The sequence below is a fragment of the Leptinotarsa decemlineata genome, unplaced genomic scaffold, assembly GCF_025532065.1.
Source record: "Leptinotarsa decemlineata unplaced genomic scaffold, Ldec_3_MD MMD2_tig00026340_RagTag_RagTag, whole genome shotgun sequence".
Classification (NCBI taxonomy): Eukaryota; Metazoa; Arthropoda; class Insecta; order Coleoptera; family Chrysomelidae; genus Leptinotarsa; species Leptinotarsa decemlineata.
The window spans coordinates 4,329,481-4,342,970 of record NW_027412694.1 but is presented as its reverse complement, the minus strand read 5'-3'; the positions used below and the strand labels follow the sequence as shown (position 1 = coordinate 4,342,970).

Below are 13,490 nucleotides of genomic sequence, written 5' to 3'. Positions count from 1 at the left end.
TTGAACGGGATAAATACACACGGCGCGACGACATTGCGCTTAGTTTAAAACTGAACGCGTAACCAACTTCCAGCGCAGCGGTTGGGTTAGTAGAGAACAACAAAAATAATATTATGGCAAGCAGTTGTAAGAAGGTAAAGACATACCACTTCCTTCCTTCAGTTTTCTATATCATACCCTTATTCCCTAATTTCGATTCTGGTTTTCTAATATTTTCAATATTCTAATCATTGTTTTTGTTCTTCTCATATATTCAAAATGTATCGACACATTTCTACACAATAGAAAATGAAATATCCCAATAATAATATGAAATACAAGTGATAATAGATTTAAAATCCGCGAAATAATCACAAACCTTTATCTCATTAGAAATGCGAGTAGGTACTCTAGTCGAAATAGTAGTAATACTCTAGTCGGAAGAGAAATATATGCGGTAACTCTTCTAAAAGTTTCCGAAATCACTAATGAGCATTCTGATTAATTGCTTGCTTTCAGACCAAAAATCTCGTGGTGAATTCTTGGCGATATAATCTGCAGCTTTCAAATTTTGTAACTCATTGAGTCATATAACTAGAAATTATCCGTAAACAAATGAATGAAAAAACTGAAGATAACAAAATCCCAGCTGGTAAGCTATGGTTGTATGGAAACTGAAGTACCAAAACTTTTCGTCTGCTACTGCGGAAGTCAGTTGTTGCTGATACTTCGAAATATGACATTTGTCCTCGCATATACCACTGATGATGTCTGCCACGTTAATAGACGAAACGTTTGGTACTTCCCATTCGACCACGGCCGACCAGTCCGGATTTTGTTTTTTTTTTCTCCTGCTCTAATAATGAATAAATAATCTCCCCAACTGTTGTTCAAACACAAAAACGAAAAAAACTACATGGAAGCTATATTTTAATGAATTTAATCAGTTGGGACCTCCATTGTTCAATATGATATAAAATGATTGGAAATTCCTGAAAGAATCATTACAATTAAAAATTAAAATGAACAGCTGAAAATAACAAGATCAATTAATCAGTCTCAATGTGGAAAGCCTTTACATCAACGTTCCTGTCGAAGAAGCACTTCAAATTAACGAGGACCTGAAATATAGAACGAACATACCTACAGAAGTAATCATGGAACTACTAGGATGCTGTGTACGAAACTGCTGTTTCCAACTGAATGACGATTCAGTTGACGACACCTTCATAATATTAGACACCTTCCTGAAGCACATCAACAGCGTGAGACCTTCCAGCACTTCCACAATGGAGAAAGAAGTCCACAATGAATTGCTAGTATTAGACGTATTGGTGAAGAGAAACGACACTAAGTGGGAAACATATGTATACCGAAAACCCACTCACACAGGACAGTATCTAAACCACGAATCCAACCACCATCAATCGACTAAAAGAGGAATCATCAAGACTCCAAAGTGATGGTGGAACAGGCTCTGGCTAAAAAACAGCAAGAGCCTCGCAAGAAAGAGAAGCCGTCACAACCAGTGCTTGCACCTCGGAGGATTGTCAAAAAGGATAAGAAGAACCTGGTCCAAATACAACATCAGAACCTGCTTCAGATCCGGAAACACTATCCGTAGTAGCCTCACAAAAACCAGGCCACCAAACGTGGACTGCGACTCCAAGAATTGCATTTACCTTGTGAAGGCGACAAAGCCAATATCGGTGAAACTAAGAGGCCATTGGAAGTTCGTATTGCCAAGCACAAGAAACACCCAGAGCGAAGAGAAACCAGCAAATCGGGAACAGCAGAGCATGTTTGGACTCGTCAACATTACATCAAGTGGTCATAAGCTGAGATCATCCACAGGGAGTAATAATGGTTTAAGAGGAAATTCAAAGAAGCCGCATATATGTTGTCCAACAACGTATTCAGCTGAGCTAGCATAGAGATCCGCAACATATATAAATCCGTAATCAAGTTGAAAACGGCCAACTCCTGCTAAACCGGTGAAGCCGAGAGATAGAGGAGGGGATAGATGAGAGCACTCGAATGATCTTCAAATAATCATATCTCGGAGGAATGGTCCATTGAAATATTTTAATTTAATGTTTTGCTTGTATTTTATTGTGATTTCATCCCAAGGTTTTTTTACTTAATATAATTTTTATTTTCAGTTATTCATTTTAATTTTCAATTGTATTGGTTCTTTCAGAGATTTCAAATCATTTTATATCATATTAGACAATGGAAGACATGGAACATTGTCAATCACCTTCAAACCTATAATTTCATGATCATAAATATGTGAATAGTATACAAATTGTCAACAAAACGTTTACAAAAATGACACAGGAAAGTATATTTGGTGCCAGTAACAACTACAATAAAATGCGTTCTGAGGTAAAACCTTTAGAAATATTTCAAATCGCATGGATATAAGCGAGTATTCATATTCGTCCCAAAGATTCCAAAGATAAACGTTCTCATACATCTGTGGACAATACCAAATCGTTTTTCCCATAGAAGTACATGCTTAGTTATCATACATGCTTCATCAGACCAGAACCTGTCATTGGCATCGTTTTAGGCTTTGCCAAAGAATCAGAAGACAGTGTGTGTCGCCTCTGTTTGGAAAATGATGAAACAGCACAGCACATACTTTGTGCCTGACCCGCATAAGACCGAATCAGGTTTTTAGAGTTCGGTAGAGCCGTACTCTTACCATCTGACCTGAAAAACCACTCACCATACAAACTAATCGGCTTCGTTAAGAAGCTGGGTTTATTTGGTCGAGTGTGAATAGGTGTGAACCACAATAAGCCCTTGCGGGTTGCGGTGGAGGGTCAAATATACCCACTCACTTTGGACCTAACCGAACCTAATCTAAGATGCTTAGGTCCTATGGGAGTAATGTCAAGAATCGAGTCCCTGGTGATAGTGGCTGGAGGTAATTAGGGGCAGATTATTCAATACCTATTCTCCTAGAATTATTGATTCATCAAATGTTGATCTTTTGATTATTATTTAGTCCATATGTCATTGGAACCCTTTCGTTGCGGGCTGATATTTTTTCTACGGAAGTTTCCTATCTACTTGTTCGAACATACTCTTAATAGTCGTAGGTAGTTGTAGTTGTAAAAAAGTGAACGCAAAACTATAAAATATAGATAAAAGTAAAATCATCAGGTTTTCGTTTTTTTTTAGTGGGTCTTAGTTGCTACAATTGTCACTTTCTTAACTGAATCTTCATTTGTAACTAAAGTGGTTAAAATTCAGAGCTGTTTTATATATAATTCGTAAGTAAGTAAAAAATGAATAGTAAGTGAAAAAATATACATAAATACTTCGCTGAAAAACTGGAATAATAAACTTACCTGTAGCTTGCTGTAGTAAATATCTAAGCCAAGTGTTTCCGCTCCCAGGAAAAGAAGCGAGAGCAATCGTTTCCTTCGGTGGATCAAGAAGTTTCAAGTCTGAACACCAAATTATTTTAGATTTGCGTAAGGGTGGCCTAAATCCTGGAAGACCGTATTCAAAACTTTTAGATTTTGATAGTTGTTTGTGTTTCAGATCCAAACTATCCTGAAAAGACAACAATATTTTTTTCAGTACCTTCTTACGAAAAAATCTATCACGATTAATGTACTTAGTTATAATCTGATCCGCCGAAAATATCTTAAAAAATTGGTTGAAAAATTTCATACAACTAGACGAGCAGGAAAAAATCTATCTCGGACAAGAAATATAGTAATCGTTGTGTCTGTAGTGATAAACCTTTTGCAGTACAAGACAACAGTTGCTCGTATGAATAATATATTAACAACCACTAGGAAATATCTCAGAAGACATAAGTTTCGCCCTTATGAACTGACGATATAACAAGAATTAAATGAAGATGACTCTAACAGAAGAATGCAGTTCTGTTAGTTAATGTCCGAATGTTTGATTACAAATCGAAACTGAGTAAAAAGTATTCGTTTCATTGCTAAATGCACTTTTTTCTTGAACGGAAATGTCAACCGCAAAAATGTGCGATATTGGTCAGACATAAACCCACATATTTCAAGTGTAGGTCACACCTTAACTACTGAGAAAATAAATGTCTGGGCAGGAATATTGGGAAATCATATTGTTGACCCTTATATGATAAAAAATGAGAATGATAATAATAATATCAATAAGCAGGGATGGCAATAACATCTGAGGCTTTGGTGAGTTGCACCACGACTCACCCGAGCAAGTGGTGCAAAACCGGACCGGCAGCCCAGACGCACCAGAGAGGGACAACACTATTCTTCCTCCGGTGCCGGCCGTGGTCTACAGGGCTATCTATCCAGTAGATTCAAAACTTGATTCCTGGTAATCGATAAAGGGGCCGATCGAACCGCTCGAGGCATGTTGCCTTTTCTGCCCGAATCCTCAGGGATTACGTATCTTATCTTCGGTGGCAGGGCTACATAGCTCCTTCCCAGCCTACTAACCATGTGGTGGAAGTGACAGTTCTACCACCCATTGACAGGGCTGGAGAAGAGGCTTGCAGCATGCCACTAACAGAGATAATCAGAACACGCAGGGCGCTTCACAGAATTAAGTCTCTGAAGTCACATGAACTGGCTTGTTTGGATGAAAAGGTCACGTCACGTGGGCGAGACAGCAAGCGTCTCATATCCAATTTGTGATGGTTTACAGGGTGGTCAACGGTCCTTTGACGCCCGCAGTACGGCAAATAGCCACCAAACTACGGCGTATCCATCACAGTTTGAGAAACGGCATGCTGCTGAAAACCAAACAGCACTGCCTTGATAGGAATGCTAGTGGCTGCTAAAAAGTCACTAGTGAGGCGAGCGAGAAGTATCGCGGAAAACCTCTCAGATCCCGCAAGAAACCTTCTCGCTCATTCCAAGAGCCTCCGCGTGTTGTGGATGATCCGCCTGCCGCTGATCAGGTGGAATACTTCTGAAAGGACATCTATGAACACCCGCAGCCACTCAACTCAGATAATTCTGCCCTAGTGCAATTCGAAGCTTTCAGCAGAGAGCTTCGACAGCCTGAGCTCAATGAACTGCGCTTTCCGATAACCACGGATGACGTTCGAAGAGCCTTTGTGGGTTCCAAGAACTTTGCTATTCAGAGCTTATCTGTGCTTCAGGCAGGCGGTGTTTTCGCGTTCTTTGTCGAATATCCCTATTTTAATTGCTCGTTAGCGGCGTCCTCAAGGGATATAGAGGGTAGACATATCTCAATGATTTTGTGGGTGAATTGCAGTGCTATTTGCTTGAGACAACTATGTTGCTTCCTTTGATGTAGCGACATGTTTGCATTCTTGAAATTCTTTTACTCTCAGACAATACTGAACGAACTATAAATCATGCTATCAAGAGTGTTAATTAAGATGGCAATTCTCTGCATAAGGCAGCCGAACCTTGTGTTGGGAAAAGCAACATTTTTAGGCATCACAATTGATGATTGTTTCAACTGGTAATCTCACTGTAATAATCTGATTAGAAAGTTAAATTCTCTTCATTATGTGTTTCGACAGTTTAGAGAAGTACTCACAAGTGAACAATTACTCATGTTATATCATGCTCATGTGTATTCAAGAATACGATATAATGATAATAATAATATATATTCCATTTTATAAGTACAAGGTGACAGAAAACTCTGCTTGTCACCTGGGACCAAAACTCTTTAATAATCTTCCACAAGAGATTAGGGAAACAGGGTGCCTGAGAAAATTTAAATTTCTATTGAAAAGATTTTTAATCATTTTGCAACAAAATATATGCGATGTTTGTATGAGCAAATAATTGTTCCTTAGTAATAAATTCAACTTTGATTCTGCATATTTATAAAATCCGTGTTTCAATATTTTATAGGTAAATAGTCTTCTATGCTGGTTACCATTGCTCCAGTGAATTTCATTCCACATACACTGGTTCTTATTACCCCGTACCAATAAGCAATGGGAGGTAATACCTACTACTTTTTCAAAAAATGAGTATAATTTCTTGTTTAATTTTGATTTTAGTTTTTCCGTTCACTATTCAAATTCTTAATCAATCAGACTATGTCAAAAATTACATAAACATGTTATTATTACAAATAGTTGATGAAGTGGCGGCAATTTCCCCATTCTCCCCTACACTTAACAATTGGAAATTGAATTGTTGGTACTTAAGTTATCATATCGTAGTTTAGTCAGTACTCACCCTGTATCCAATACTTTTCGTGTCGTGCAATGAAATAATAGACAATATCAGTATACCAAATAGATATGCAAAGAGTAACAGCATAACACCCCAAAATCTGAATCTGGTGAAAAGCATTTGGCCATGCCTTCCTTCTTATTCAATTAAAATGAATTTTTGTCAGGTAGATGAGTATTATATAGGAACAGTAGTCGTTAAATAGTTCAAATATCATTAGGCTTTCCATTCAGTTCATTTTTTCATTTTTCTAAAACACCAAATTTGCAGTCGTTTCTGACCAAAGAAGATTATTGCCATTTTCAGTCCTGGAAAATAAGGGAGTCCATGTATTGTTTGAAGAAAAAAAACATTTTACTGCATTATGAAAAAGGTTAAACTAACAAAAACCTTATTTGGAATTGTGAAGTAACAGAAAAATTATTATTCAAGGGCGGTAGCGACTACCCCATCTCCAAGCTTCGATATGGACAGCCGACTAATGAAACGCGCGCGCTTTATCTCCTCTCTATCTCTCTCCTTCTCTCTCGCTCTCTATCTCGCTCCCTCTCATGCTCTCTCCCTCTCTATCTCGTTCTCTCTTTCGCTCTCTTTCTTCCTCTCGCTCTCTCTTTGGCTTTCTCTCTGTCTCTCTCTCTCTCTCTCTCAATCTCTGCATCAAGTAAAAAAGTGAATGGTGCTTGGTCTCATCAATGGTACTAGTCCAGATTATTCGTTGCAACATTTCAAGGCATAAATCATATTAAAGTTTGTTTTCATTATAATAGACGAAAGTGGTAGCGCTATGAATGTTAAAGAGGGACAACCATGGTCTAACAATGTCGAATTAATTTTACATTGGCTGTGAAACTAATGCTGGATTTTTTCTTTGCGAGCTCACGTTTACAACGAAAGACCCTAAAGCTATGCATCCGCGTAATTTATTGAGGAATATATATATATAAGGGGATTCAATAGACGCTATCAGTTCATGAAAGTGTCGACTCAGGTTTTCAGTGAAATGCCGAACATTGTGGTGTTTGAAAGTGTTATACACATAAGAAATGAAATTATTTTATACAACGAACTAAGAGTAACATTGCAGAAAATGGTAAAAGAATATGGAATACAAACGGACCTGCATTGTTCATAAGTGGTTGACAATGTTTCTTGGTAAATGTTATAGGTTCAAAGTATCAGGAATAGGAGAGTTACCACCCAAAAAAGATCTTGGATACCAACAATCGAAACGTCGGAAACTATTTCGATTTGAATTTCTTCTTCTTATTTTCTCAATTTTTACATTTTTCATCAGTTAACTATGAATTTTTATTGTTCCTATGTTATTAAAATTTCACTTATTGTTTAACCCGTTTACCTATTGATTACTTTCCAATTTCAAGTCACAATAATTTGTTTTGTTGCCAATGCATGCCTGGATATCTAAAATGGACCTACGAAAGATAAATACAGAATTTGGAAAGTCGGTCTTTCCAAAAATTGTGAAAGATACCTTCGAATGGAATAATGCAAAATGTAGAGCGAAATAAATGAAGGAAATAATCGCAATGTCAAAGAATTTTATTGAAAAAACTTACTATTCTACAAGAGCCATCGAAATCGATAAATAATCCAAGTATTGTTGTTTATCAGAAAGACAATTTTATCGAGCATAACATTTAACAAAAAAACCGCATGCACGTATTTTGGGATACTTAATGTTCATCAATATGTATACAAAGGACCAATAGTATATTGTTTTCATTTTATGTTCCATATTTCATTTCAACACACACATTTTTTCTTGCATGAAGCAGCTGGTATGAATATAAACGAGAAATTGCAAAAAATCTTTGAAATATCATGTAGCTTTGTGAAATTATTTTTCGAATATTACACGTTACTGATGGCTGAATTTCCTCCAAAAATAGGTAGGTATTATATAATAGAGGTTTTCAAAACAAGCTTAGTGAATACTCCTAATTTATACAACCAGAAAAAGAAACATTATACAATTGGCAATTATAAACCTACACATGGGCAAATATAACGAATACGTCCAAATCTCCTTACCTCTGTATTTCAGATTTAGGTACCTCAAATCTCCTTCACACTTCAAATTTTATTCAGAAGTGAAATCTTTAGTAGGTACCTTCATTTTTTAAGTGCCTACGTACACATTTTCATTCTATTTCACCTCGTTTTAATGCTTGTGTCATAACACATTGCATTTGCACCTAGATAGCTGCATGACAAAATTTGTCTATTTTCAGGGCGTCGACTACTCCAGTTTTAAGCGTCCACGGCGTCGAACAGTGAATGTCAAAAGTTTTTTCGTAGGAACGATTTCTCAAAACCAAAACTTCGTAAATGAGACACTGAGTGATTGACATTCCATCAGAAAATGTATTCCTATTGATTTTGGAGTTTTGAGAGTACATTATTCATTTTGTATATTTTATAATTTCATAAATGGATAAGTGCCTTTACTTTATGGACATAGTAGTGGCATCTACTGGTGAGCGGTTCATTCAGAATACGATCGACTGAAGCAATAAATACAAAGCCGATAGAAGCTCAGACGTGGCATTTTCGTGTCACCTGAAATTTTCAGTACCTTAGCCTGACCACCAGATGGCAATGGCAGTACGATCATAGATAGTATACTATGGTTATTGTCTAAATATTTAAACCTTAGACAATGCTATGGTACGATGTCAGTATTTAAAGTGATTACCAACAGAACTGGGTAGGAGTCGCTGACAAACCTGTTAATTTTTTTATTTAATTTTGACGTACATCCCAACTTTGATATGACCCGACCGATTGGTTGTCAGCGACTGCTAGCTTCCCAATTTTGTTAATACTCACATTAAATATTGACATCGTATTGCCATCTCCCTCTGATGGTCAGATTAAGTACTAAAAATTTTAAGTGACACGAAAATGCCACTTCTAAACTTCTTTGAGCTTTTTTGCTACGTTTCGGATATCGTTTTAATGATCTTTGATTCCTATTCTGAATACTACATTTCATTCTCTCTCCATTGACGGAATCTTTAGAATGAAGTGGTGGAGGATCCCGTAATCAAAGATTATTTCCTAATATGCTTGTCAAAATTGTTAGTAATGGCAATATTCTTGACGCTTTTTTGGTATAAGTGATTCTGGTTATTCCACTGTTTTATAACCTTCGTATATAACCTTCTATATACAAAAGTCTAACCTATGTATATAGACTAACCCTATATACAAAGGTCAAACTGTTGATAGTTTGTCAACCTTTCGGCCAAGTAATCAGATGGCGATGGGATGCATCCATAGATGGCGTTAGTGTTGTTGAAACCCAAGTAATGGAGTAGAATATAAGAATTCGTTGTGGGAATAAGGGAAGGTGAGTTTTAAAAAAATGTTAACAGTTGGAACATTGTACCGTAAGCCGTAGTAACGCAATGTTACCAACCGTACTATATTTATGGTACAAGTACTTGGTATACCATCGTAAAGTGTAATGGTACACCTATTATACCATAAATTTGTGGTGATCCATTTTTTTAATAAATTACGATATGTTGGCTAAAATTACAGACTTGAATAGAACTGGCCGATATTTGATGAAAATCCATATTAAAACTAATTAATACAGTTTATTGTATGATTTTCACTATAAAAGGTTTTTAAAAAACCGCGACACAATCGCTTTCTGAAGCGTAAACCAAAAGTTACTTCTAAATTACAACTATTTTATACTCTAACTCTAACATATTACCTACTTGTATGCCTACTTTCTGATGAATGAATCTACCAGAAAAGGTAGGTATGAATTCATTAGCTATACCGTAAATATGTTTAACTTTTTTACCTGGAAATAAACAGATTAAATAATGGCGAATATTCAGTTCAGTTTGATCGTTCATAATATATTGAGAGTTTTTGAAATTGTTTCTTTAAATGGAGGGGCTTGAATTCATGGTTTAACTCATGTCCCTCTGTGATTAAATGAGTAGCATTTGTGGAATTTATCTTTCCATTCTGGAAACTATTTATGTGTTCTTTTATGCGGACTTTGAACGTTCTTTCAGTTTGACCTAGATAAAACATCCGATATGACCCACATGATAATTTATACACTCCCGATTTTTCTGAGACTGAACTGTTATCTTTGTTATTCTTGATGTGCATGCTCAAGTTGTTGTTGGTTTTGAAAACCATATTTACACCTTTGTTGTGAAGAAAAGCAGAAATATTTGTAGTGGGTTGGCCTACGTAGGTTAAGGTTCTGTAACTGTCATTGTCATCTTTTCGAATTGGGTAAACTTCCTTCAAAGCTTGGCTGCATAACATTTTTGATAATGAGGAATGTATTAGACTGCTATCGTAATCATTGCTGACGGCTATTTGTTTTATTATGTTCAGTTCTTTATTGAAATTCGCCTCTGACAAGGGAACAATATCAGTATGTGGATCATACTGTTGAATGCTGATACTTTGTGCTTATACGGGTGGGTGGACGAATTATGAATGATTATATATGTTTGTTGTTAACTTTCGTTATTGTCAAGTCAAAAAAAAATTATAGAGTCGTCTTTTTCCATCTCCATGGTGAATGTGGTTCACAATTTCTCTGCTATGTCCACTGAGAACTTTGTTTTTCATTTCACCCACTTACTATACTAACATTATATTCCCAAACGAGTTTCCCGATGTTAATGAACTCTCGCCCACTTCACCGGCTGATCTACTGCGCATCGTATATTCAGAGACACAACTTTATTTTATTGGCTACCATTAGACTCATTGCATACCGTCTAAACAATCTATGGAGATTTATAAACCATCTATCGAAAATTTCGTGATTGTGTCATCTCTCTGACAAGTTCTATGAATGAAAAATTATGTTTGAGTCTCAAACAAAATTTAAAACTTGATAATGATAATCTCTACCAAACCTGCTTGTAAGAGATCGTCGAAACCCTTTATGATTACGTTCTTTGGAATTAAGTCTGGCTTGTTTATTAAATTCATGAATAATATCCCTTGGAACATTAGTTTGAAAGTTCATGGTAGGACGTTCAAAAAAAATCAGTAATATAGTAGAAATTTATCAATACATGTACACTCTGCTATATTTATTACAGAACAATAATAACATCAATGAGTTAATATTGTCTAACCTCTAGACAAGCCAGAATTTTGCTTCTGTATGTTTGGCTTGACCCTCACCTTCTCAAAAATTATGGAAGTTTTGGTGATGGGGTGATTTGCCTCAGAAGACCCTTTATGTTCTTCCATATTATAACAAAGTTAACTAATTGAATCCTTCATATACTGTTCAATGTCAAACTCATTATCTTGTTCTGTATTTATTTTTAACAAAACACATGAATACTTCGGAACGTTATGAGTGACAACAAATTCGATGAAACTATTCATACCTTTCCGTTATCAAAACAATTCTACATAGTTTTTAGCTTTTTCTGAAATATAATGAATGGAAGAAGGTTAAAATTCTTCATACTCTTGTATCCTCTTCAAATCTATGGTTGAACATTTTTTGTCTTTGATAACTGCCTAGAATGAGATCTATAAAAGCGGAACTGAGTCGAATACGTCGTTGGAAGCGTGTTCGAACGACGGCAAATAATTACCAGTAACATTGTTTTGCACATTTATAGACAAAACTCCAGGCAACCATGTAATGAATTTTATTTTTATTTTCATCATCACTCTAGAATTGTTACAGAGAATTTGGTAGTGGATTCTATCCGAGTAAACGATCATGTATAATCAAACAAAATGCAAGAATATTTTTGCTGGCTTCGAAATCAAATCTTATATTTTGCACCTTTAAGCTTTCATTTTGTCTTCTGAAATCAATAACGGAAGGGGTACAATATCACGGAACTTGGAAAAGGTACGACACGGCTATCCAGAATTTTCAAAATAATATAATTCTTGAAATTGAGCGAAAATCTCGTATTCATGCAAACTAATATTTCTTGAAGTTAAAATTATTTTTATCGTAATGGTATACATCTGAGTTGAGGTATATTCGTGATATCACAATGATCGAAATAACTAATTTTTTTATAATCTGATTCTTTTGAGTCTGAAAAGATACAATAATGAATCGAGGTTTTTGCAATTGATTGGATGTCTTCACATTTTAAGAATGAGTAATTGTTTGTTGGGGAAGTGGGTTTTTATTGTCCTTTTTAGATATTATAGAATTCGTGTCACTTCTTGACGAATATTAACGATTATTTTTTTTTATCTTCACATAATCCTAAAAGATGTTTCAGAGGAATATACACGTTTAATTTCTAACACAATCTATTTCATATCGTATTTCATCAAACAGATATACCATACCATAATTCCCAAATTTCAATATATAACCGGATTTGTTTCCAGCATACTCGTATGTTAATCGTCCTTCGATATAGAGGTAACTTTGAGATTGTAATGTGTAGGGTCATTGTGGCAACAGTGGGTCACACTTTTTTTTAAATCTCATATCTCTTTAACTATACGAGCTATGGACGTTAAATTTTAATGAAAGGAAAATAGGTTTCTTGCCTGCATTTTGGTCAAAAAAAGTTTCAAATATCTCTGCTGGTTTTTGGATAATAACTGTAAGGGCAATGTGGATCAGGAGTTTATCGGAATATGAAAAGATGGGTAACTTCTAATATTTTTTATTAAATTCATTTTTTAGGTTACACTTAATAAAAAATTACTTCAATTTTATAACAAAAAAAATTATTATAACAAATTGCCACTTTCTTAGCTTTTTAATGTAACAATATAATATATTCTTAGTCATTTCACGCATTCAGTGACATTTTGATTGTTGTTAACTTTAATTGGAATGATAGATAATATGTAAGATCTTTGTTAAATATTCAAGTAGTGTTCACAAAAAAACTAGCAAAATTAAAAATAAACCAACAAAAAATAGCACTCATTGCTTTTAAACTTTAGATATTTTAAAACTTTATGCCCTAACTTCTTCAAATTAAAATCAAAATGACAAATTAAAATCAAAATAAATTAAAATAAGATATCTTTATCTCTTAACAATCCACTATGACACTTTTTCATGGCTTATCGACTAGATCACAATTGAGATTGAGATGAATTTTGACAAAACATATAATCAACTATAATGCGTTCCACATATCAACTAGCGGATATCGATTTGGGAAAATCAACATTAAAATGGTAGTAAGACTGTTGGCGTAAGGGGCTTCCTCCTAGACAAGGTTTAGGTAATAAAAGTTTGATATCGCTCTCCTTAACATATGATAAATCTGGATTACTTGGCATGTTAAA

At 35.2% G+C, this 13,490-nt stretch overlaps 1 protein-coding gene across 2 annotated transcripts in view; it reads right to left on the bottom strand.

Annotated features, from left to right (window-relative positions):
* The window catches only part of LOC111517471 (WSCD family member AAEL009094), a 45,453-nt gene that overhangs the window by 19,983 nt on the left and 11,980 nt on the right, over positions 1-13,490 (bottom strand). The window contains exons 1-3 of one of the 2 annotated variants that reach the window (XM_023173641.2): positions 8,229-8,518; positions 6,180-6,484; positions 3,342-3,549 (exon numbers count right to left, since the gene is read on the bottom strand). In XM_023173641.2, the coding sequence (XP_023029409.2) occupies positions 3,342-3,549; positions 6,180-6,296 (325 nt within the window). In that variant the 5' untranslated portion in view covers positions 6,297-6,484; positions 8,229-8,518. Of the gene's footprint in view, positions 1-3,341; positions 3,550-6,179; positions 6,485-8,228; positions 8,519-13,490 lie in introns of those variants that run through there. The other variant, XM_023173642.2, reaches the window with a different exon arrangement.